Here is a 25,661-nt window from a genome sequence, read left to right as displayed (position 1 = left end):
AAAGTTCCCAGGCGCTCCCCGCCCGGTTCAGCCAGCTGGATCCCGGCTCTAGGCAGTTCCCGGCGAGCTGGAGGCGGGGCCCGCGGCGGGGCCGGACGTTCCAGGGCGGAGCCCAGGCCGCACGACCCCGCCTCCTGGATGGGCGGGACGGGCCGCGCCGCGTGCCTGCGTGCAGCTTGCGCAGGCGTTAAGGGTGCCACGACCTCGCTATGGCCCCGGCAGGATTTCGGGGGAAGGCGAGCGTGTTCGCCTCACCTGCATTGCGTGGCGGCGGGGGCGGGGCGGCTTTGTGTGGAGACCGGTAAGGGGCATTAGGGAAGTGTTTGGAGCAAGGGTAACCGAGAAACCTTGTGACTCGCTGAGTGGCCCGAGGCGGTCGGCTGCCCCTCTGCCCAACGAGGGCTCTTCCACCCAGACGTTACCACCGAGCACCTGCCGTACGTGTTGCAACCCTCATACCACCTCTCCAGAAATAACCATAACCTTTCTGCCTACTGAGGCCGTTTACTGAGGGCCCACTGAAGCGCTCTGCATAGCTTCAGTTCTTACAACAGTTCTGCAAGGTAAGTTACCGTTTTACAAATTTGGAAATGCAGAGGCTCAGGGGAGTTCAGTGACTTGTCTAGACTCGGTCATTTACAAAGCCGTCTCTCCAGTCTAAGGCTCTTTTCAAGAATCCGCCCTGCTGTACTCATTCCAGCCTACGTGCTGTCCTCTGACCCCACCCTGCGTCCAGACTGCATGCTGGGGGAGGCAGGGATCGAAGCTGACCTGTTTGCTCTTGTCCCCTCTCAACTCCTAGGACAATGCTTGACACATGGTAGGCTCTCAATATTTATTGGACGTATGCATGAATGAATTAACCTACACTGTTCCAAAAGGTGAGTATCACAAGCTACTGCGTGGAGGAGGTGGAGGTGCGGTTAATTTTTTTTTCCCACATCTTTATTGGAGTATAATTGCTTTACATTGTCGTGTTAGTTGCTGCTGTATAACAAAGTGAATCAGCTATACGTATACATATATCCCCATATCCCCTCCCTCTTGCGTATCCCTCCCACCCTCCCTATCCCACTCCTCTAGGTGGTCACAAAACACCGAGCTGATCTCCCTGTGCGATGCGGCTGCTTCCCACTAGCTATCTGTTTTACATTTGGTAGTGCATATATGTCCATGCCACTCTCTCACTTCGTCCCATCTTACCCTTCCCCCTCCCCGTGTCCTCAAGTCCATTCTTTACGTTTATGTCTTTATTCCTGTCCTGCCCCTAGGTTCTTCAGAACCATTTTTTTTTAAGATTCTATATATATGTATCAGCATTCGGTATTTGTTTTTCTCTTTCTGACTTACTTCACTCTGATAAAAGACTCTAAGTCCACCCACCTCACTACAAATAACTCAATTTCGTTTCTTTTTATGGGTGAGTAATATTCCATTGTGTATATGTGCCCATCTTTTTTTTTAATTTATTGATTTTTTATTTTTGGCTGCATTGGCTCCTTTGTTGCTGTGCACGGGCTTTGTCTAGTGGTGGTGAGCGGGGGCTACTCTTCGTTGTGGTGCGCGGCCTTCTCGCTGTGGTGGCTTCTCTTGTTGCGGAGCACGGGCTCTAGGTGCACGGGCTTCAGTAGTTGTGCCACGTGGGCTCAGTAGCTGTGGCTCGTGGGCTCTAGAGCGCAGGCTCAGTAGTTGTGACGCACAGGCTTAGTTGCTCTGTGGCATGTGGGATCTTCCCAGACCAGGGCATGAACCCATGTCCCCTGCATTGGCAGGCGGACTCCTAACCACTGTGCCACCAGGGAAGCCCATGCCACATCTTCTTTATCCATTCATCCATCAATGGACACTTAGGTTGCTTTCCATGTTGTGGCTATTGTAAATAGTGCTGCAGTGAACATTGTGGTACATGACTCCTTTTGAATTATGGTTCTCTCGGTATTTGCCCAGTAGTGGGATTGCTGGGTCATATGGTAGTTCTATTTAGTTTTTTAAGGAACCTCCATAGTGGCTGTATCAATTTACATTCCCACCAGCAGTGCAAGAGGGTTCCCTTTTCTCCACACCCTCTCCAGCATTTATTGTTTGTTTGTTTTTTTAATTCAAACCTATATTTGCAGTTTCTAAAATGCTGATCCATAGACCACTCTCTCGTTACACACGTGCACCAACGGAAAAGCAAAGAGAACCCTGGTCATCCCACGAGAGGAACAGCTCCTCATCCAACAGTCTTCAGAAGGCTGCACGTGCAGTCCCTGCGCCCGTCCAGGTGGCGATGCAATAAATACACAGCTCGCCCTGCTTGCCTCGGTCCAGCCAGGCCCGCCACTACCTGTTGTAGGCCCACTCCTTTTTGGACTTCTCCAGGGCCTTGTCCATGGTCTTCTCGTTCTCCCCTCAACATTTGGGGCAGTACCACTTGCCCTTGGGTTTATGGTTCAGCCCCACGCAGGAGAAGTGGAACCACTCGATGGGGCACTCGTCATTGTCACAGCCAATCATCTCTCCATAGGAGACCTGATTGCACAGACAGTACGTGGGGTCATTCAGGTCAATGGGAAGGTCCACAGGGGATGCTTCCCTCTCGGCTTTGGCCTTGGAGCGTTTCTTCTTCTTGGAGGCCTTCGCCTTCTTCTCTGTAGATTTTTTGATGATGGCCATTCTGACCCGTGTGAGGTGATACCTCATTGTAGTTTGATTTGCATTTCTCTAATGATTAGTGATATTGAGCATCCTTTCATGTGTTTGTTGGCAATCTGTATATCTTCTTTGGAGAAATATCTGTTTAGGTCTTCTGCCCATTTTTGCATTGGGTTGTTTGTTTTTTTGATACTGAGCTGCATTAGCTGCTTGTATATTTTGGAGATTAATCCTTTGTCAGTTGCTTCACTTGCAAATATTTTCTCCCATTCTGAGGGCTGTCTTTTTGTCTTGTTGATGGTTTCCCTTGCTGTGCATAAGCTTTTAAGTTTCATTAGGTTTCATATGTTTATTTTTGTTTTTACTTCCATTTCTCTAGGGGATGGGTCAAAAAGGATCTTGCTATGATTTATGTCATAGAGTGTTCTGCCTGTATTTTCCCCTAAGAGTTTTATAGTGTCTGGCCTTATATTTAGGTCTTTAATCTACTTGAGGTTATTTTTGTGTATGGTGTTAGGAAGTGTTCTAATTTCATTCTTTTACATGTAGTTGTCCAGTTTTCCCAGGACCACTTATTGAAGAGACTGTCTTTTCTCCATTGTATATTCTTGCCTCCTTTATCAAAGATAAGGTGACCATATGTGCATGAGTTTATCTCTGGGCTTTCTATCCTGTTCCATTCTGTCCTTTCTATCCTGTTCCTGTTGTATCCTGTTCCATTGATCTATATTTTTGTTTTTGTGCCAGTACCATACTGTCTTGATTACTGTAGCTTTGTAGTATAATCTGAAGTCAGAGACCCTGATTCCTCCAGCTCCATTTTTCTTTCTCAAGATTGCTTTGGCTTTTCAGGGTCTTTTGTGTTTCCATACAAATTGTGAAATTTTTTGTTCTAGTTCTGTGAAAAATGCCATTGGTAGTTTGACAGGGATTGCATTGAATCTGTAGATTGCTTTGGGTAGTATAGCCATTTTCACAGTGTTGATTCATCCAATCCAAGAACATGGTATATCTCTCCATCCGTTTGTATCATCTTTAATTTCTTTCATCAGTGTCTTATAGTTTTTTGTCTCCTTAGGTAGGTTTATTCCTAGGTATTTTATTCTTTTTGTTGCAGTGGTAAATGGGAGTGTTTACTTAATTTCTCTTTCTGATCTTTTGTTGTTAATGTATAGGAATGCAAGAGATTTCTGTGCATTAATTTTGTATCCTGCCACTTTACCAAATTCATTGATTAGCTCTAGTAGTTTTCTGGTAGCATCTTAAGGATTCTCTATGTAAAGTATCATGTCATCTGCAAACAGTGACAGTTTTACTTTTTCTTTTCCAATTTGGATTCCTTTTATTTCTTTTTCTTCTCTGATTGCTGTGGCTAAAACTTCCAAAACTATGTTGAATACTAGTAGTGAGAGTGGGCAACCTTGTCTTGTTCCTGATCTTAGTGAAAATGGTTTCAGTTTTTCACCATTGAGAACAATGTTGGCTGTGCGTTTGTCATATATGGCCTTTATTATGTTGAGGTAAGTTCCCTCTGTGCCTACTTTCTGGAGAGTTTTTATCATAAATGGGTATTGAATTTTGTCAATAGCTTTTTCTGCACCTGTTGAGATTATCATATGATTTTTATCCTTCAGTTTATTAATATGGTGTATCACATTGATTGATTTGCGTATATTGAAGAATCCTTGCATTCCTGGGATAAACCCCACTTGATCATGGTGTATGATCCTTTTAGTGTACTGCTGGATTCTGTTTGCTAGTATTTTGTTGAGGATTTTTGCATCTGTGTTCACCAGTGATATTGACCTGTAGTTTTCTTTTTTTGTGACATCTTTATCTGGTTTTGGTATCAGGGTGATGGTGGCCTCGTAGAATGAGTTTGGGAATGTTCCTCCCTTTGCTATACTTTGGAAGAGTTTTAGAAGGATAAGTGTTAGCTCTTCTCTATATGTTTGATAGAATTCACCTGTGAATCCATCCGGTCCTGCACTTTTGTTTGTTGGAAAATTTTTAATCACAGTCTCAATTTCAGTGCTTGTGATCGGTCTGTTTATATTTTCTATTTCTTCCTGGTTCACTCTTGGAAGGTTGTGCTTTTCTAAGAATTTGTCCATTTCTTCCAGGTTGTCCATTTTATTGGCATATAGTTGCTTGTAGTGATCTCTCATGATCCTTTGTATTTCTGCAGTGTCAGTTGTTACTTCTCCTTTTTCATTTCTAATTCTGTTGATTTGAGTCTTCTCCCTTTTTTTCTTGATGAGTCTGGCTAATGGTTTATCAGTTTTGTTTATCTTCTCAAAGAACCAGCTTTTACTTTCATTGATCTTTGCTGTCATTTCCTTTATTTCTTTTTCCTTTATTTCTGATCTGATCTTTATGATTTCTTTCTTTTTGCTAACTTTGGGGGTTTTTTTGTTCTTCTTTCTCTAATTGCTTTAAGTGTAAGGTTAGGTCGTTTATTTGAGATTTTTCTTGTTTCTTGAGGTAGGATTGTATTGCTGTAAACTTCCCTCTTAAAACTGCTTTTGCTGCATCCCATAGGTTTTGGGTTGTCATGTTGCCATTGTCATTTGTTTCTAGGTATTTTTTGATTTCCTCTGATTTCTTCAGTGATTTCTTGGTTATTTAGTATTGTTTAACCTCCATGTGTTTGTATTTTTTACAGTTTTTTCCTGTAATTGATATCTAGTCTCATAGCATTGTGGTCAGAAAAGATGCTTGATAGATACGATTTCAGTTTTCTTAAATGTACCAAGACTTGATTTGTGACCCAAGATATGATCTATCCTAGAGAATGTTCCATGAGCACTTGAGAAGAAAGTGTATTCTGTTGTTTTTGGATGGAATGTCCTATAAATATCAATTAAGTCCATCTTGTTTAATGTATCATTTAAAGTTTGTGTTTCCTTATTTATTTTCATTTTGGCTGATGTGTCCATTGGTGAAAGTGGGGTGTTAAAGTCCCCTACTATTTTTGTGTTACTGTCAATTTCCCCTTTTATGACTGTTAGATTTGCCTTATGTATTGAGGTGCTCCTATGTTGGGTGCGTAAATATTTACAATTGTTATATCTTCTTCTTGGATTGATCCCTTGATCATTATGTAGTGTCCTTCTTTGTCTCTTCTAATAGTCTTTATTTTAAAGTCTGTTTTGTCTAATATGAGAATTGCTACTCCAGCTTTCTTTTGATTTCCATTTGCATGGAATATCTTTTTCCATTCCCTCACTTTCAGTCTGTATGTGTCCCTGGGTCTGAAGTGGGTCTCTTGTAGACAGCATATGTACGGGTCTTATTTTTGTATCCATTCAGCCAGTCTGTGTCTTTTGGTTGGAGCATTTAGTCCATTTACATTTAAGGTAATTATCGATATGTATGTTCCTATTACCATTTTCTCAATTGTTTTGGGTTTGTTATTGTAGGTCTTTTCCTTCTCTTGTGTTTCCTGCCTAGAGAAGTTCCTTTAGCATTTGTTTTAAAGCTGGTTTGGTGGTGCTGAATTCTCTTAGCTTTTGCTCGTCTGTAAAGGTTTTTTTTTGGATTCGCAGGCCTGTCACTGTTGTGGCCTCTCCCATTGCGGAGCACAGGCTCCGAACGCGCAGGCTCAGCGGCCATGGCTCACGGGTCCAGCCGCTCCGCGGCATGTGGGATCTTCCCAGACCGGGGCACGAACCCACGTCCCCTGCATCAGCAGGTGGACTCTCAACCACTGCACCACCAGGGAAGCCCAGTGTAAAGGTTTTAATTTCTCTGTCGAATCTGAATGAGATCCTTGCTGGGTAATCTTGGTTGTAGGTTTTTCCCTTTCATCACTTTAAATATGTCCTGCCACTCCCTTCTGGTTTGCAGAGTTTCTGCTAAAAGATCAGCTGTTAACTTTATGGAGATTCCCTTCTGTTATTTGTTGCTTTTCCCTTGCTGCTTTTAATATTTTTTCTTTGTATTTAATTTTTGATAGTTTGATTTATATGTGTCTTGGCATGTTTCTCCTTGGATTTATCCTGTATGGGACTCTCTGCGCTTCCTGGACTTGATTGACTCTTTCCTTTCCCATATTAGGGACGTTTTCAACTATAATCTCTTCAAATATTTTCTCAGACCCTTTCTTTTTCTCTTCTTCTTCTGGGACCCCTATAATTCTAATGTTGGTGCGTTTAATGTTGTCCCAGAGGCCTCTGAGACTGTCCTCAATTCTTTTCATTCTTTTTTCTTTATTCTGCTCTGTGGTAGTTATTTCCACTATTTTATCTTCCAGGTCACTTATCCATTCTTCTGCCTCAGTTATTCTGCTATTGATTCCTTGTAGAGAATTTTTTATTTCATTTTTTGTGGTGTTCATCATTGTTTGTGTGCTCTTTAGTTCTTCTAGGTCCTTGTTAAATGTTTCTTGTATTTTCTCCATTCTATTTCCAAGATTTTGGATCATCTTTACTATCATGACTCTGAATTCTTTTTCAGGTAAATTGCCTGTTTCCTCTTCATTTGTTTGGTCTGGTGGGTTTTTGCCTTGCTCCTTCATCTGCTGCGTATTTCTCTGTCTTTTCATTTTGCTTAACTTACTGTGTTTAGGGTCTCCTTTTCGCAGGTTGCATGTTCGTAGTTCCTGTTGTTTTTGGTGTCTGCCCCCAGTGGGTAAGGTTGGTTCAGTGGGTTGTGTAGGCTTCCTTGTGGGGCGGGACTGGTGGATGAGGTTGGATCTTGTCCTTCTGGTGAGCAGGATCATGTCCAGTGTTGTGTTTTGGGGTGTCTGTGAACTTAGTATGATTTTAGGCAGCCTCTCTGCTAATGGGTGGGGTTGTGTTCCTGTCTAGTTGTTTGGCATGGGGTGTCCAGCACTGGAACTTGCTAGTCGTTCAGTGGATCTGGGTGTTAGTGTTGAGATGAAGTTCTCTGGGAGAGCTCTCGCCGATTGATATTACATGGGGCCAGGAGGTCTCTGGTGGTCTAGCGTCCCAAACTCGGCTCTCCCACCTCAGAGGCTCCGGCCTGGTAGCCGGCCGGAGCACCAAGACTCTTTCTACCACATGGCCAGGTACGTGGGGAGTTTTCTGCCTTTTGGGAAGTCTGAGGTCTTCTGCCAGCATTCAGTAGGTGTTCTGTAGGAGTTGTTCCACATGTAGATGTACTTTTGATGTATTTGTGGGGATGAAGGTGATCTCCATGTCTTACTCCTCCACCATCTTGAAGGTACTCTCTGATCCATGTCTGAAACTTCCAGTTCTGAAGCTTTGACAGCATTTCCTTCCCTCCATTCACAGCCACGTTTCTCTGCTAGCCTGTTGTTGGCAGGAGCCAGCTCCTCACAAGCTAGTGGACTGAGCAGGTCACTTCCTCACTGCTTGTTGGCTGGAAGTCTCAATCAGTTCTTTGCCATTTGAGTCTTTCCATAAGGTACCTTACACATGGCAGGTGGCTTCCATGTATATATGTCTCTGCAGATTCTCTCCCTGGTAGGCTGGTCTCGCACCAGCGTTCACTGCCAGTCATGGAACTTCCAGAAGCTGAGGAGGCATGCTCCGAGGTTAATTATCTTTTATTGTTGTTTGTTTTCAGCTTTAATGAGGTATAATTTTTTTAATACAAATTTGTTTATTTATTTATTTTTGGTTGCCTTGGGTCTTCATTGCAGTGCACGGGCTTCTCATTGTGGTGGCTTCTCTCGTTGCGGAGCTCGGGCTCTAGGCATGTGGGCCTCAGTAATTGTGGCTTATGGGCTCTAGAGTGCAGGCTCAGTAGTTGTGGCGCACAGGCTTCGTTGCTCCATGGCATGTGGGATGTTCCCGGACCAGGGCTCGAACCCGTGTCCCCTGCATTGGCAGGTGGATTCTTAACCACTGTGCCACCAGGGAAGTCCATAAATTATTAAATAGTTATTCTGAGTCATCCAGCAGTCCCTGGTAAGTCTGGTTAGCGTATTGTCCTTCCTGTGCCCGATCAACCCTTGACACAGTGATAAAACTGAGTGGCTGATTTAAAAATAACTCGTAGTGCTATTTTTAAACAAAACAATTATTTTGTTTCTTGGTTGGATCTTTCAAAGGTTTGTTCATTGATCATTTTTTTATTAAAATACCCTCCCTTGGATTTGTGAATTCTAACTTTTTTTTGTTTTCCAAGACATTTCATTCCCTGCTTGTAATATTATTTCCCTCTTCCTCTTTTCCTTGAGACATTACATAGGATGGCCACACAGGGTTTGTCTGACGTGGTGATATTTGTTGTTTGATGTTTGAGACCTAAATGAGCCAGGCATGTGAAGAATACCTGGGAGGAGGGTATTTTAGGCTGAGAGAACATAAATCACCAAGGCCCTGAGCAGGAGCAAGTTTAGGAAGAGTGAGCAGCAGAGTAGGCCAAGGGAAGAGTGGTCTGGGAGGAGGTAAGAGGGGGAGGCACCGCTAAGCCTTGAGAGCCCGGAGGCCATGGTGAGGAAATGGACTTTGTTCTAGGGGCTCAAGGTCACATCCCTAGTGAATGGAAGAGCCAGAATTCAAACACCTTGTCAGCCTCCAAAACCACATCTCTCACTTTCCTGCCAGGATGATACTGACTACACAGGCTTGTTGTGAGGGTCACCTGAGTGCACTTGGAAAGCCCCCAACCCATGCCTCGCACAACATAGACATGCGAACAGTGTGCCCTTTCTCCTGGTTTTCCTATGTAGGTTCAGTCCTGTTGTGTGGTCACTATGATTTGTCACTTTCAAGTATTCCTCTTTATTCCTAGGTATTGTTTTTGCCTCCTAGTTCACTTGAATATAAATACAACCATACCCACTTTCTTTTTTTTTTTTTTCTTTTTGCGGTACGCGGGCCTCTCACTGCTGTGGCCTCTCCTGCTGCGGAGCACAGGCTCCGGACGCACAGGCTCAGCGGCCATGGCTCACGGGCCCAGCCGCTCCGCGGCATGTGGGATCTTCCCGGACCGGGGCACGAACCCGCGTCCCCTGCATCGGCAGGCGGACCCTCAACCACTGCACCATCAGGGAAGCCCCATACCCACCTTCTATTGATTCTATTGACTGATATGTCTTTACTCATATTTTTAGCCTTTTGGTATCATCTTGGCCCTAGGTCCTTGGTCCTAGCCCCTGGCTTTTAATGTTACTCCAAATTTGTATCTAGCCCAGACCTTACCCTTAACCTCCAGGTTTGACTGTCCTACTGCCTACACCACTTTTCTTAGATGCCCAGGCTGCATCTCAGAGTCAATAATCAAAACTGAACTCTTGGTTTCTCCCTTCCTCTAGTCAACCTATTCTCACCGCACCTCCCCAGCATCTCCATCTCTGTAAATGCCACTGCAGTGCCTAGTTCCTGATGCCGAGTCACTCCCAGCTCTTCCTTTTCTGTCAGTCCCCATAGTCAGCCTGTCAGCAGGCCCTGTTGGTTCAGCCTTCAAAACATGACCCATATCCCCAGCTCCTTTGTCTCTGTTGCCATCTGTGTTGTCCAGTCGCCCTCACTGCTCACCTGGCCACCAGAGTGGCCTCCAAAGTGATCTCTGCTTCCCCTTTGCTCCCCTACAATCTATTTTCCACACAACAGTTAGAAAAAAGTTTATAAAATACCAGACGATCCTTATACTTAGAACCTGCCAGTGATTTCTTACTCCGTTTAGAATAAAATCCAAGTTCCTGACCATGAGGCATAAGGCCCTGCAGCTAATCTGGCCCCTGCCTTCCTCTCCAGCCTCATGGGGGGGCCCCGTCCCTTGGTCGGCCATACCTCAGTAACACTACCTCCTTTCTGTTCCTTGAACAGGCCACCCACCTGCCCTGCGAGACTTATGGCCTTGGACTTACAATTTCCTTTGCTTAGAGTACACACAGTTTCCTTTGCTTAGAGTACACTTTCCTCAGCTCTACATTGTAGGCCTTTTCTCATCCTTCCTGTCTTAGTTCAGCTGTCATTTCAGAGGGCCCTGCCCCGCCCTCTTGTAGAAGTGGGATGCCCTGATCCCACCCCTTAGTCACCCTCTGTTGTATCACTTGTTTATTTCCCACAAAATGCTATCACCACGGGTAGTTAATATTTTCCTTTTGCTTATCATCTGACTCCACCCCAGGATGTAAGCTCCATAAGGATATGTGTGGACTTTGTTCTCTTTATTTGCTACAATTTCCCCATTGCCTCATACACAGCAGTTACTTCATAACTACTTGGGTTTTGTGGCTCAGCTGAACGTGGAGCAGGGTGCACAGAAGAGGTGGCCCCAGAGTATCAACAGTGGGGATGACGTAGGCATTGATTCTGAATGAATTAATGAATGAATGAGTGAATGAGAGAGTAAGTGAATACTTAGGTTTAGCTCATCAAATGGTTGGATTTCTTAAATCTATTTTGAGACCCACTTAAATTTTTTCAAGTTGTGGTAAAATATACATAACATGGGGCTTCCCTGGTGGCGCAGTGGTTGAGAGTCCGCCTGCCGATGCAGGGGACACAGGTTCGTGCCCCGGTCCGGGAGGATCCCACATGCTGCGGGGCAGCTGAGCCCATGAGCCATGGCCGCTGAGCCTGTGCGTCTGGAGCCTGTGCTCCGCAATGGGAGAGGCGACAACAGTGAGAGGCCTGCGTACCACACACACACAAAAAAAATACATAACATGAAATTTACCATCTTGATATTTTAAAAGTTGTAATTAAAAAACATGTAGCAGGGGCTTCCCTGGTGGCACAGTGGTTGAGAGTCCGCCTGCCAATGCAGGGGACACGGGTTCGTGCCCTGGTCCGCAGGGGACACAGGTTCGTGCCCTGGTCCGGGAGGATCCCACATGCCACGGAGCGGCTGGGCCCATGAGCCATGGCCGCTGAGCCTGCGCGTCCAGAGCCTGTGCTCCGCAACGGGAGAGGCCACAACTGTGAGAGGCCCGCGTACCGCAGAAAAAAAAAAACAAAACACACATATCAGGGCTTCCCTGGTGGCGCAGTGGTTTAGAATCTGACTGCCAATGCAGGGGACACGGGTTCGAGCCCTGGTGTGGGAAGGTCCCACATGCCGCAGAGCAAGTAGGCCCATGAGCCACAACTACTGAGCCTGCGCGTCTGGAGCCTGTGCTCTGCAACAAGAGAGGCCACGACAGTGAGGCCCGTGCACCGCAATGAAGAGTGGCCCCCACTGGCCACAACTAGAGAAAGCCCTCGCACAGAAAACGAAGACCCAACACAGCCAAAAATAAATTAATTAATTAATTTAAAAAAATTCCTCCGTAAAAATACCACTAAGCTTTAAAAAAATAAAAATAAAATAAATAAAAAACACGTAGCATAGGGACTTCCCTGGTGGCGCAGTGGTTAAGAATCCGCCTGCCAATGCAGGGGACACGGGTTTGAGCCCTGGTCTGGGAAGATCCCACATGCCGCGGAGCAACTAAGCCCATGCGCCACAACTACTGAGCCTGTGATCTAGAGCCCGTGAGCCACAACTACTGAAGCCCGTGTGCCACAACTACTGAAGCCCGCTCGCCTAGAGTCCATGCTCGTCAACAAGAGAAGCCATTGCAGTGAGAAGCCCGTGTACCACAATGAAGAGTAGCCCCCGCCCACCGCAACTAGAGAAAGCCCGTGCTCACCAACAAAGACCCAACGCAGCCAAATATAAATAAATAAATTTATTTATTTATTTTAAAAAAATATGGCAGTCTTCAAAAGTTAAAAAAAAAACACATAGCATAAAATTTAACACCTTAACCATTTCTGAGTGTATAGTTCAGTAGTGTTAAATATATTCACATTGTTTGGTAGCCAATCTCCAGACCTCTTTCGTTCTTGCAAAACTGAAACTCTATGCCCATTAAACAACAAACAATTCCTCATTTTCTCCTCCCGCCAGCCCTTGGGAACCACGATTCTACTTTCTGTCTCTATGAATTTGAGCACTTTAGGTCTCTTATATAAGTGGACTCACAATATTTGTCCTTTGGTGACTGGCTCATTTCACTTAGCATAATGTCCTGAAGGTCCATCCGTGTTGTAACATATGTCAGCATTTCGTGCTTTTTAAGGCTGAATAACATTCCATTGTTTGTATATACTGCATCTTGTTTATCCATTTATCTATCGATGGATACTTAAGTTGCTTCCACCTTTTGGCTATTGTGAATAATGCTGCTATGAAAGTGGGTGTACAGATATCTCTTTTTGAGACCCTGCTTTTGGTTCTTTTGGATATATACCCAGAAGTGGGATTGCTGGATCATATAGTAATTCTATTTTTAATTTTTTGAGGAGCTGCTGTACTGTTTTCCATAGCAGCTGCATCACTTTACATTCCCACCAGCAGTGCACAAGGGTTCCAATTCTCCATATCCTTGCCAACACATGTTATTTTCTGTTTTTGATAGTAGCCATCCTAAAGGATGTTAAGTGGTATCTTACTGTAACTTTGATTTGCATTTCCCTAATTAGTGATGTTGAGCAGCTTTTCATGTGCTTGTTGGACATTTGTGTATCTTTGGAGAAATGTCTTGGGCTCACTTTCAATAGAATAATTAAAGATTTTATGTTTTATTGTCAATATTATGCTTAGCTCGAGTTTAAAAAAATTTTTTTATTGTGGTAAAAAACGCATAAGATTTACCACCTTAACCATTTCTAAGTGTGCAATTCAGTAGTGTTAAGTATATTCCCATCGTTGTGCTGCCAGTCTCTAGAACTTTTTCATCTTACAAAACTGAAACTCTATACTCATTAAACTCAGCTTGACTTTTAATATGTTGTTTTGTATGTTCTTTGTTTTTTCTGTTTTACTAATATGAAGTTTCTGGACCAGCAGAGCTGAGGGTACCCAAACTTGTACTGAGGCAACTCTACTGAGGTAAGCTTCATTCTGAAGTCCCATCTGGGCCAACAGCAGGTCATCTCCCTGACACTTCTGGGTCCACAGGGCTCCAAGGGCCCAGTGGGAGATGAAGACAGGCACCTATATTTCTACCTTAAAGGATTGGCCTAGGGCACTTATGATGGGCCATCCTCACCCAAATGGTTCTATGTATGGCCATTTGGAATCACTACACAACAGTGGAAAAGCTGTTCCCACGAAGGAGTGGTCAGCTTTGAAACCTTGGCCATTCTCATGCACTGGAACACTGGTGCAGTTTTCTGGAGGGCAGTTTGACACACTGTCAAAAGCCTGAGCCATGAGCCTACTCTGACCAGTGGTCTACTAAGATTTTATTTTAAAGGAAAATAAAAACATCTGCAAAGATAGATACACAGGATGTTCATCACAACATTGTATATAATAGTATGAAATTGGCAGCAACCTAAATGTACAGCAGTTAAAGATTTGTTAAAAAATTAAGATCCGGGACTTCCCTGTGGTCCAGTGGTTAAGACTCCGTACTCCCAATGCAGGGGGCACAGGTTTGATCCCTGGTTGGGGAACTAAGATCCTAGATGCCACATGGCACAGGCAAAAAAAAAAGTCAAGGTCCACCTACATATGAAAATGAGGCTAAATGTAAATTGTGATTTTTCCCTGGGCACTGGAATAAGGGTTGTAATTTATCTTTATTTTTTTAATCCATTAAGAAAGTTTACTCAATATATATAATTTTTAGAAAGAGAATTTGTTTTATATTTTTAATTCAGTAAAAATGTATGCTAATCTGCAGGTGATAATTATGAGTGATTTCTGTGTTTTCAGAATATTTTACCAGAGGCATATATTACTTTTATAATCAGAGCAAAAAGTAAAGGTTATTTGAAAATAAATATAGGAGAATTCCCTGGTGGCCTAGTGGTTAGAATTTGGGGCTTTCACTGCCATGGCCCAGGTTCAGCCCCTGGTCAGGGAACTGATATCCCGCCAGCTGCGTGGCACGGCCAAATAAATAAATAAATAATAAAAATAAAATCTTTGGAAATGGGATAGCATCATGTATTTTTCACCTTATGATGGTTTCAGGTCAGCCCCATGGCTATTCCACATGGTTCAAATGAAACTTCCTATTTGCTACCTCCAAACAGTGAGGACTGGGGAGGGCACGGCATTCCTGACTTTGTCTATGGGCAGAAGGAACTCGTGCCAGAAGGGATTCAGTGGCCAAGGAGCGGACCCAGCCTTCTGGACACACTGCCACTGTCTCGCTTTGACTCTGCCCTCTGCTTGGCCTGGAGGCAGCGGATGGAGCTGGGGCTATTCCGCTACTGTCTGGGGGAGCTGCAGACCCAAACCCTTCCTGGTGCCGTGGGTTTTGTTGCTCAGCTGAATGTGGAGCGAGGTGTGCAAAGAAGGAGCCCCCAGAACATCAGGAGCGTGAGGCAGGCGTTTGACCCTGAACAGTTTAACTTCAACCAGATCCGGCCAGGAGAAGTCCTCTTCCGCTTGCACCGGGAGGCCGATCTCCCCAGTGCTCTCCAGCAAGACGACATCCTCGTGGTGATCAATGTCAGCCCCTTGGAGTGGGGCCACGTGCTGCTGGTGCCCGAGCCCACCCGAGGGCTCCCCCAGCGCCTGCTGCCAGGGGCACTGCAGGCCGGGGTTGAAGCTGTGCTGCTGAGCTCACACCCAGGCTTCCGAGTCGGCTTCAACAGCCTGGGTGGCCTGGCCTCAGTGAACCACCTCCACCTGCATGGCTATTACTTGGCCCACAGACTGCCCGTGGAGGGGGCCCCAAGCAAACCCCTGGATCCTGGGGGCCGTCTGCATCTGCTCCAGGACCTCCCAGCTCCTGGCTTCCTCTTTTACACAAGCGGGCCAGGGCCCGACTTGGAAGCCTTGATAAGCAGGGTATGTCGGGCCACTGACTATCTGGCTGACCACGAGATTGCACATAACTTGTTTGTGACCCGGGGGGCTCCACCTGGAAAGACATCATCTTCCTCAGCCCTCACGGGGGTCCGAGTAATTCTTTGGGCCCGGAAGTCCAGCTTTGGGATAAAGGAAGGCGAGGCCTTCAATGTTGCCCTCTGTGAGCTGGCCGGGCACCTCCCTGTCAAAACGTCCCAGGACTTCAGCAGCCTGACAGAGGCAGCGGCTCTGGCCGTCATCCGTGACTGTCTGCTGCCCCCAGCCCAGGCGGGAGAGGTGCAGGCAGCACTGGTGGCCTTGATAGCCAAGGAGGAGCAGTAATCCTTCCAGAAGTATTTATTTTGTAACCGATCTAAGTCTCTTTCCGGGAAGCTGTCCATCATGATCATGTGGGCACTTCATGAATGCCTTCTCACCTGTCTCAGCCTAAGGGGAGGGATAAAGAACTGGTAAGTGGTCTCTTTAAGGAGGAGGATACCTTGGAATAAATCGAATGAATGAGCCCTCATGGATGTATCTGCTGCTTTTCACCTTTCTTCTTAGATAAGCCCCAGGGATGTCAAGCCTATTGTTAAGAAGGGAGTGTGTGCAAGAGTTAACACACTCCTGACTCGTATATGCCAACTTTTCTCTTCCTTTCTTATCAAATCTTAGCAAAGTGATAGTTTATCACTTCCTCTGTTCTTGCCTCTCTGCCTGTTCTCCCTTTGCCCACCACTGAGTTGTATTTCTTCATCCTGCCCCTACATATGTCCCCTCCATCCATATGCCCTATTTATAGCACATTCTTCGCCTACCTGGCCACCTTGAATTTTCCTTCAGCCCCAAAGCTGAGTTGAGTGTTCTTCACATACATTATTTCATGTGAAAACAAGGTATCCTCACAACTTGAAAGTTGCAGGTCCTCTTAATACCCCCATTTAACAGACGAAGATATGGAGGCTGACAGAGGTTTAGTAATTTGTCCAAGGTCAGATGGCTCAAAAGTAGTGGAGTCAGGACTGCAACGCAGGCAATCAGACACCTGAAGCTGAGCTGGGGCTGTGCACGTGTGACTGCCATGTTAATAACGTCTCATTGAGATGAAGCAGAATATGCATCACAACCCATTTCATAAGAAAATCAGTTTGACATTTAAATTCCTATAAACAGTTTTTGGTCACCCTCATGTTTTGGGCACATTGCAGTAATTTCAGCTTAATGCCTCTTTGTGCAAGCCTTTGCAAATATGGGCTCCAATAACATCACTTTATTTTGCTCGCTCACTCTCTGAAGGGAGTGCAGATGACCATTAGAGTAAAGTGGACTTTGTGTGTCGAAGGTGATGAGTCCAAATATCAGGATTTCCCCAGTTTTTCCTTAGGATTAATGTTCAGAGGAAAGCCTTCTCTGGCCCCAAATAAGTTTTTCCACAAAAAGTAAAAGTCAAATAGGTTTTCTTTGTGTGGTACTTCTTAGCCATGAATACTTTGTGAATCGTCCAGAAGGGGATTTATGGAAGCTTTTTCTGAGCTTGAATATGGAACACTTAGGAGACCCTTTGTATCCAGAGCCCTGGGCTTTGAGCACAGTAGGTAAGTAAGAAGTGACAATCCAGCTCAGGGCCTCTCCACCGCTTTGCTTGCTTTTTGTTTGTTTTATTTTTTGATGGAAGGTCTTTTGTACTAAGGGGTTTTTGACTTGATCTAATGGGAAATCTTGAAGAGTTTTAAATTGGGGAGTAACAAATATGCATTTTAGGGCGAATACTTAAGCTGCCGTGGATGGATGGATGGATGAAGGAAGGAAAAATAGAATAAGGGAATCCAATTAAGAGGCTGCTTAATGGTGGCAATTCAGGCAAGAAATGGTGGTTCAGGTACTAGAACAGTGCCTGGAACGTTAAATATCTGTTAAATATGTGCCTGGAACGTTAAATATTTCCATTGGTGCAGAAGCCCCATGGCCAGGGCTTCTGCACCAATGGAAATATTCTCCTCTTGGGTCTCTGGAGCTTCTGTTATCTGAAGGAAGTGTCTGCTGGCCACATCCTATCTCAATATATGCTGCTTGCCTGGAAGCAAGCTCAGCTGGTCCCTCCAGGACAGGTGAGCCTATCTTAGGGGGAAGACTGGGAGCTTCAGAGTTAACAGTAGAGCCAGCTGAACGATCCAGCCTTCTAAGCAGCTTAGCCTAGCACTCCACATCCATTAAGAGTCAGTGTGGGGTGAGAAGTGGAGTCAGAAAGAGTGAGAAAATTGTGCGTCCTGAAAGGCAAGGGACTCCAAAGCATTTCAAGGAGGGGGTAATAGAGTATCATACACTGAAGGGAGGTCAAGAAATCTATGAATCGGAAAATGTACATGTCTTTTTAGAGGAGCGAAAATTTTTAAGTGTCCTTTAGATTTAAGCACATGGGATAATCTTAAAGTGACAAATTGGGCGGAGTTTGGTGGAGGTGGCAATCAGAGGTAAAGCGGATGGACATCAGGAAAAGATGGAGAGAGTAAAGGAGCAGTCTGATGAGCACCTCCAGGGCACGTGTGATAATCACGGCCGTCCCTCCCAAGTCCTGGGACTGCTCGAGACATGGTTACTAATGGTTACTAATTACTTGGATAATTGGGGCTTCTCGTCCCGAACACTGCGTTGGCCAAATTCCGGGAGCTTGGCCCGCGGATTCAGGAAAGGGTCAGGAAAGGGGGTGGGGCTCGTGCGAACTGGCGTGAAAGCGGAAGGACTAGAAGTCCTATCACGCATCGGGTCAGTTGCCGCAAGAGTCCGCCCTCCAGTGCCAGGCGCTCGATTGCGCTTCCTACGGCAGCCCAGGGGCAAACGTCTCAGGCACCCGCCCAATATGGCCTCTGCTGGCGCCAAAGTGGGTGTGGTTCTCGGAAAGGCCCCGCCCCCAGAACGCTTCTCCAATGGGGGCCGCCCTCGTGTCCATGGCGACGGCGGCGGCGGCAGCCTGCTTGCTTAAGGCGGCGCAGCCGGGATCTCCAAGATAGGTGTGAACCCCGGGTGCAGGGGGGAGCGGGCTCCCCTCGCGATCGCCGGGGATAGCCATTCCCGTGGAACAAGGACGCGATCCCGGAGGCCCAGCAACGCCTGGGAAGGAGCGAGAGCCGGCCGAAGGGCGGTCGTGAGCGACCAGCTGAGTCCAGCACCAGGCCGATAGGGGCGGACCCGGCAGCCCCTCCGCTCTCGGAACCTGCGGTGGGCATTGTCCGCCGGGGGCTTCCCCTCCGCTGTCAGAGCCCAGGGGGTCTTGGCCATTGGGTGCCTGGCCCCAGTGTGTCTGTATGGAGAAACTGAATCATGGGACAGGGAAAAGCCTGGCCTAGGCGACCTTTGGTCTTCAGCTCTATTTTTCAAAGTGAAGGTCCCCCCAGCACCTCCAGCCATCCCCCATTACATTCAAGAACAAAAAAGCTATGGTCATGGTCCCTGCCAGCTCAGTTCAGCTCCTGCATGCACCCCAGAGTATTGTATGGAGTGATCTTGGATAATTGGGGCTTGTCAGCGAATCTAACATCTCATAGGCATTCCACGGACCCCATTACCTATTTGGAAACATCCCATGCTGTAGTGGGACTGCTCTGTTCTGAAGGAGCAGCAACATTCCCTTATAACACCATGAAGGTCCTTGGGTGGATTCCTGCCGTCCTTCCTGGGCCTGGAGGGAAGTCATATACATTTCACTCCCACCCCTCTCTCCTCAGAATCTAAGAGGATGGAGCCAAGTACCTGTAAGACCAGCGAATCAGAGGAAAACTATGGTGAAGAAGAGGAATCCGAGGAGTGTGTTAAAGGGGAAGCTACCATCCCTTCTAACCCTTCTCAGCAGGCACTCTCAAAGGCTGACTAATGCATTTAGGAATGGAGTTCCTTTATCCATTGTAGCCAAGAAAATACCAAAGAAAATCATAACCCCAGCTGACCCAGATGAATTAGAAGTTGGGAGGAGAAAGAGAAGGTGGAAACACAGGTAACCGTTCCCTGGACCCCCTCACTTGCCCAGCTCCAGAGAGTAACCCTCTGCCCTTCAGCAGTCGGGCTGGGATCCAAAGTCTTCCCTTTAGTCTAGGAAAGAGAACAGGAAATACAGGAGGTCATTAGCCTTTTTGTACAACAAAAACAAAATTCAGAATCACTTCGGCTGGCTTAGTTTAGAATTTCAGCACGTTTATATCATCCTGGTCTTTCCTTTAAGTGGCTTCTAAACAAAATGAATTGCACTGTTAATCTGTTGGGTGTCTCTTCTTCTGGGTGCCTGGCAGCCCAGGGTCCTCTCCTTCTGCCTGATTTCTGCTATTCCTCCATTCCAGACCCCTGGCCATCAATCTGACCAACTGCAAGTATGAGAGTGGTAAGCACCCAGCTCGTCACTCACACCACTGGGCGTGAGAGGACATTTAGGGCTGCGGCTTTCACTCTGGAGGTGGTCCCCTCAATCTGCTCCCAGCCCCTGGATCTTGTTAGGCTGGCCTATAACCTGTACTGAGCCTCCTGGCTCAGCTACCAGTAGCTGACACATCACTGTTCCAGTTAGTCTCAGCAGTAGAGTAGGAATCTCCAGTTAGCTTACAAGAAAAAAAATGACAAAAATCACCATCCCTCCCCCCACCCTGCCCCAGATTTTACCAGAGATGAGATGAGACCAGGTTAAAACTGTTTTTTCAAGGTAACTTTTGAGGTGGCTTCAGCAATTAAGAAAAAAGAAAAATCGCCAGCTAGGTTAGTCATTTCTTCCTCCCCTCATCCCCACTGGCATCTACGGGTGCCCCAAAGTGTGAGGCGCCAGTGTGACCCCTTCCGAGGGTCAGCTCTGCAGGCCAGAAACCATCCTAATTGAGAGGACTGACAGGAACAGAGATCCAGTCTATAGTTTTCTGTCAAATTTTGGAAGGACCCTGACAGCCTCATGAACTTGGAATTGTCGCAGTGGTAACTAAACTGAGGTAAGCAGAGCTGAGGTAGGAACTACCTCCTTCTTCATTCCCACTCTCTGGTCAGGTCTGTTCCTTACCCAACCCAGCTGCAGTCCCAAGGTTTGCTGCCAGTGCCCAGGCTGGCTCCACTGACCTCCCTCTCTCCACAGTGCGTCGGGCAGCCCAAATGTGTGGCCTGAAGGAGGTGGGGAGGACAAAGAGTGGACTGTGTACTGGACAGACTGCTCTGTCTCACTGGAACGCATCATGGGCATGAAGAGGTTTCAGGTACAACCTCCAGACCCAAGATCCTAAAGGAACTATGCCCCAGAATGACTACTCCTACCCTTGCACCCAGGCACCCGAGGCTGCCACTCTTGGTGGCTATACCCCTATGCAGAGCAGGAAAAGCCATGGCCAGGGGCTTCTGCACCAATGGGAATATTCTCCTCTTGGGTCTCTGGAGCTTCTATTATCTGAAGGAAGTGTCTGCTGGCCACATCCTATCTCAATATATGCTGCTTGCCTGGAAGCAAGCTCAGCTGGTCCCTCCAGGGCAGGTGAGCCTATCTTAGGGGGAAGACTGGGAGCTTCAGAGTTAACAGTAGAGCCAGCTGAACGATCCAGCCTTCTAAGCAGCTTAGCCTAGCACTCCACATCCATTAAGAGTCAGTGTGGGGTCCTGCATGGCAGCAAGAAAGTCAGGAAAGATAGGCCAGGGTCCACAAGAAGATATTACTTCTTTTTCTTTCCTAAATTAATTTATTAATTTATTTTTGGCTGCACTGGGTCTCTGTTTCTTCGCCCCTTGGAGGGAGGGGGGCTGGGGGGACTACTTTACATTGCGGTTGCATGGGCTTCTCATTGCGGTGGCTTCTCTTGCAGCAGAGCATGGGCTCTAGAGCGCAGGCTCAGTAGTTGTGGCGCACGGGCTTAGTTGCTCCTCCACATGTGGGATCTTCCCCGACCAGGGCTTGAACCCATGTCCCCTGCACTGGCAGGCGGATTCTTAACCACTGCGCCACCAGGGAAGCCCCAGATATTACTTCTTCATGGTATTTTTGTTATCCTCTAATTGGGTCTTTGTGGCGGTTAGCAAACAAATAAAAGTGTCTGTAGGCTTATTTTGAGAGAAGGCAAGCAGGGAGCTGAGACTATCACCTATCCCATGAATTATGGGAGAAGAGGGAGAGCAGGAGTGAGAGCGAGAGCGAGAGACTGCTAGAAGCGCTCAAAAAGCCCCTAAGAAGGGGCATGCAGAGAGCAGTTGTGAGATGAGGGTAATGATAACAGCATTTATTGAGGTCGGACACTGTTAAGTGCTTTTACATTCTCACCTCATTAAATCCTCAAAAAGATACCCTTATGTGTTTTTTTGTTTTGTTTTGTTTTCTTGGCTTCGGCCACAGCTTGTGGGATCTTAGTTGCCCGACCAGGGATCGAACCCGTGCCCCCTGCAGTGAAAGCACCAAGTCCTAACCACTGGACCGCCAGGCAATTCCCAAAAGATACCCTTATGTTACGGACACTGAGGCTCAGAAATACTCAGTTCACACAGCTCATGAGGGGAAAAAGCAGAGAGCACTGAACCTTCCAGCCCTGAGGGCCAGAGCAGCGGGGCGGGGGCTTCCAGCAGGCCACCCTGGCAATGCCTTGCCCTCTGAGAGTGCCACTGCCGTGCATTCCCTGGGGCTGCTCCTTAGTTTCCTTTCTCTTTGGGGAAATGTTTTCTCATTTGCTTTGTGTTATTCCGCACCAGTTATTCCTATAGGGCTAGTCCCCGGTAGTCTGAGGGATGTTAGAAGGTGGCTAGAAGGCCCAAAGTCCTGGCTAGCCCTTCTCACCGACCCTCATTTGCTAACCTTGCTGTGTATGTGTGTTTTGGGGAGAGGCCAAGCAGCAGTTTCCCACCTGCCTTAGGGAGCCTTCCTTTTCTCCCTTGGGGACTAGGTGCAGTGTTTACCTCCACTGTGACTTCTCCCTTGACCTCCCCAGTCCTTTTCCACTGCTATCTGGAATGTTCAGGCCCCAGGAACTGCCCCTTACTCTGGGCGATAGTATAACCAACTGGCTCTGTTTCAGAAAGTCAACCACTTCCCTGGCATGACAGAAATCTGCCACAAAGATCTGCTGGCTCAGAACCTCAGCCGCATGCAGAAACTCTATCCTACTGAGTGTAACATCTTCCCGTGCATCTGGTGCCTCCCTGCAGAGTGAGTGAGCCTGGCTCCCCAGGTTGATATTCTGGGAGAGGAAAGGGTTCGCCATCTCAGTTCCCACCAGACTCTGGCTCTGGGACCTAAAATGTCTCAGGGGGATGGAAGTAAAAGGGAAGTTTTAGCTGAAAAGAGAAGGTTAGGGCTTCCCTGGTGGCACAGTGGTTGAGAGTCCGCCTGCCGATGCAGGGGACACGGGTTCGTGCCCCGGTCCACGAAAATCCCACATGCCGCAGAGCAGCTGGGCCCGTGAGCCATGGCCGCTGAGCCTGCGCGTCCGGAGCCTGTGCGTCCAGAGCCTGTGCTCCGCAACGGGAGAGGCCACAACAGTGAGAGGCCCGTGTACCGCAAAAAAAAAAAAAACCAGTAACTACCTTATATGGTTACTGTGAAAAAAAAATTTTTTTTGGTTACTGTGAAAATTAAATGAGTTATTATGTATTTGAAGTGCTTACAACAGTTTATGGTACATAGTAAGTACTTCAAAAGTACAGTCGGCCCTCCCTCCATATCTGCAGATGTGGAACCCGTGGATATGGAGGGCTGACACCATTTTATACAATGGACTTGAGCATCCGTGGAGTTTGGTATCCATGGGGGGTGGGGGTCCTGGATCCAATCTCCTGCAGATACTGAGTGAACACTGTATTATTACTTTTCCCTGGTGGGTTTGCATGCTCTCAGCCCTTCCTCATTGATGGCTTCAAGTTTGATGTGCGAATGTATGTCCTGATCACATCCTGTGAGCCTCTTCGGATCTCCATGTATGAGGAGGGCCTGGCCAGCTTTACCACCATAGCCTACGTGGAGCCCAGCCACAGCAACCTGATAAGAGGTCAGCTGGAGAACTTACCTGGCAGTCCAGTGTTTAAGACTTTGCCTTCCAATGCAGGGGGTATGGATTCGATCCCTGGTCGGGGAGCTAAGATCCCACATGCCTCCTGGACAGAAAACCAAAATATAAAACAGAAGCAATATTGTAACAAATTCAATAGAGACTTTAAAAGATGGTCCACATTAAAAAAAAAAATCCTTAAAAAAAAAAAAAAAAAAAAAAGGCCAGCCAGCAGCACTAGGGTGCAGGGCAGCACCCTCTTCTCTTCCACTGCCACGAGTGCTGAGGTTCTGTGGAGAAACCAGGTAGAGGGGCTTGTCACACAGCTAGCTCGTCACACATGAACAAGGAGTGAAGCCTGGAGCGCCTTGGCACTTGGCTGGAAGGACAGCATTTAGGGGGTGCTGACTGCAGAAAAGCCATGCCTGCAGGAAAGGCACACCCCTTCCCCAGGAGCTTACAGGACAGTCCTTTGTGAAGAGGGACAGGAGATGAGCCATCCAGGGGTGGGGTAGGTAATCAGAAGGCAACGAATGGCTGCAGAGAAGGACTGCATGGAAGTAGCCTGACCACAGGGCCACTGTCTTCCCAGGATGACATCTGCATGCACCTGACCAACTATGCCGTCAACAGACACAATGAGAATTTTGTCCGGGATGATGCTGTGGGCAGTAAGAGGTATGCCCTACTCTGTTTTCTCCTCTTTTTCTGCCCTTTAGCCCCACAGTCTCAGCAGAGCTGAGTTGGCCCTTGGGAGGTTGAGCTGGCTCAACCCTTATAGACCCCTGTCTTGTGCCTGACCACCAAGTGCAGCCCCAAACCCCACCCTATAATTAAACCCTGCTCCAAGCTGGCGGCAACCCCTCAAAGCACAAGGAACCTAGGCATGGAATTAGGATTAGTGTTAGGGAGCTTCCTGTCTGCAGCCCGGCCCCACTGATCTTCCTCTGAGCACTGGGCCTCACAGGAAGCTGTCAACACTCAACGCCTGGCTGTGAGAGCACAGCTACAACCCCCGAGAGCTGTGGGGAGATATTGAGGACATCATCATCAAAGCCATCATCTCAGCACATTCTGTTCTTTGCCACAGCTACCGAACCTGTTTTCCCCAGTATCTGAGTGGAGGTACATGTGCCTGTTTTGAGATCCTTGGTTTTGACATCTTGCTGGACCACAAGCGGAAGCCCTAGCTGCTGGAGGTGAGGATTATCTCCTGGGCTTTGCAAAACCATGGTCCACCCCTGAACAGGACACCTGGGATAGGAGTGTACTCAAGTGGTGGAACACAGAATGGGGGATGCAGAGGCACTGGGGTGGATAGGATCTAGCAGAAGGTGTAAGACATTTGCACTTTTGACCTGCTAAATCCAATCTTGGTGGTCTCTGGCCTCCACCGTAGGAACTCAGGTTTTGGATCCCAAAAGTTCCTCATGTAAGCCTTGCCTTTAAGGACACTATCACTATAGAGTCAGGCTGTCTGATTTGCTCTCACCAGCCTATGCACTGGAGGGATCTCTGTGGCAGAGTCCTGTGGTCTTGGGAGTCAGAACATCCAGCTTCCTTGGCTGAGGCCACGAAGGGGGGGGGCACTGGAGGGGGATGTCTCTCCTAGAACCTCCAGCTGGGCCTGCAAGAATCATGACCTGCTCAGGTGGTCTAGGAAGGGGATGGATAATGACTCCTCCCGGCAGGTAAACCACTCTCCAAGCTTCACCACCGACTCACACCTTGATCGAGAAGTGAAGGATGCACTTCTCTGTGATACCATGACCCTTGTCAACCTCCAGGGCTGTGACAAAAGAAAGGTGACAGAAGAGGATAAGTGGCGAGTCAAGGAGCGGCTTTTCCAGTGCCACCAACAGCCAAGAGAAGCCAGGGGCCTCAGGTGTTTGACGTGTGTTTAGTTGTGTAGCTTACCTTATTACTTTCCTGAGAGTAAAAGTCCTTCTCTAGATGGAGAAGGCAGTCTGGGGTTGATTAGCTATTAAAAACATTTTTTTTGCATCGATAATACACCACATATCATAGATAAGTGATGCATTATCTATGCAAATTCCAAAGACACAGTGAATAGTCTCCTACCCTCCTCCTCCAGCTACTCAGTTTTCCTCCCTGGAGCCAATCAATGTTCCTTGGGTCATGTGTATACTTTCACAAACATTTAATGCACATATATACATGTATTTATATAAATTGTTTTCTCCCTTTACCCAGACAATAGCATAACTTTCACACTGTCTGTATCCTACTTACCAATGCATTTTACAGCTATTTATGCATTTTATAGCTATTTCCTATTAGCATGTA

General features: G+C 46.9%; 2 protein-coding genes and 1 pseudogene across 3 annotated transcripts; 2 read left to right on the top strand and 1 right to left on the bottom strand.

Moving 5' to 3' along the window:
• Nucleotides 1-108: 108 nt before the first annotated feature.
• Nucleotides 109-15,893, top strand: GDPGP1 (GDP-D-glucose phosphorylase 1). The gene is made up of 4 exons (XM_079912438.1): nucleotides 109-563; nucleotides 803-881; nucleotides 13,399-13,455; nucleotides 14,548-15,893. The coding sequence occupies exon 4, from the start codon at nucleotides 14,557-14,559 to the stop codon at nucleotides 15,712-15,714; it is 1,158 nt and encodes a 385-aa protein (XP_079768564.1). The 5' UTR covers nucleotides 109-563; nucleotides 803-881; nucleotides 13,399-13,455; nucleotides 14,548-14,556; the 3' UTR covers nucleotides 15,715-15,893.
• Nucleotides 2,326-3,318, bottom strand: LOC307182172 (inhibitor of growth protein 1-like; annotated as a pseudogene). Its single transcript has one exon. The product of its transcript is annotated as an inhibitor of growth protein 1-like (transcript).
• Nucleotides 15,739-25,320, top strand: TTLL13 (tubulin tyrosine ligase like 13). Its single transcript, XM_079913600.1, is given in 13 exon segments — nucleotides 15,739-15,842; nucleotides 19,095-19,236; nucleotides 19,238-19,360; nucleotides 19,701-19,741; nucleotides 20,474-20,509; nucleotides 20,512-20,591; nucleotides 22,386-22,516; nucleotides 23,185-23,347; nucleotides 23,947-24,032; nucleotides 24,322-24,349; nucleotides 24,353-24,541; nucleotides 24,545-24,553; nucleotides 25,046-25,320. Coding segments are annotated over 12 exon segments (1,230 nt in total). The 5' UTR covers nucleotides 15,739-15,842; nucleotides 19,095-19,105; the 3' UTR covers nucleotides 25,259-25,320.
• Nucleotides 25,321-25,661: the final 341 nt, after the last annotated feature.

The sequence above is a fragment of the Stenella coeruleoalba genome, assembly GCF_951394435.1.
Source record: "Stenella coeruleoalba genome assembly, chromosome: 2".
NCBI classification, from domain to species: Eukaryota; Metazoa; Chordata; class Mammalia; order Artiodactyla; family Delphinidae; genus Stenella; species Stenella coeruleoalba.
Note: the sequence above shows the minus strand (reverse complement) of the source record. Positions and strands in the feature narration are given on the sequence as shown.

Excerpts from the sequence above, each read along its gene's own strand:
- GDPGP1 (XM_079912438.1), top strand. The coding sequence starts at position 14,557 with ATGGCTATTCCACATGGTTCAAATGAAACTTCCTATTTGCTACCTCCA.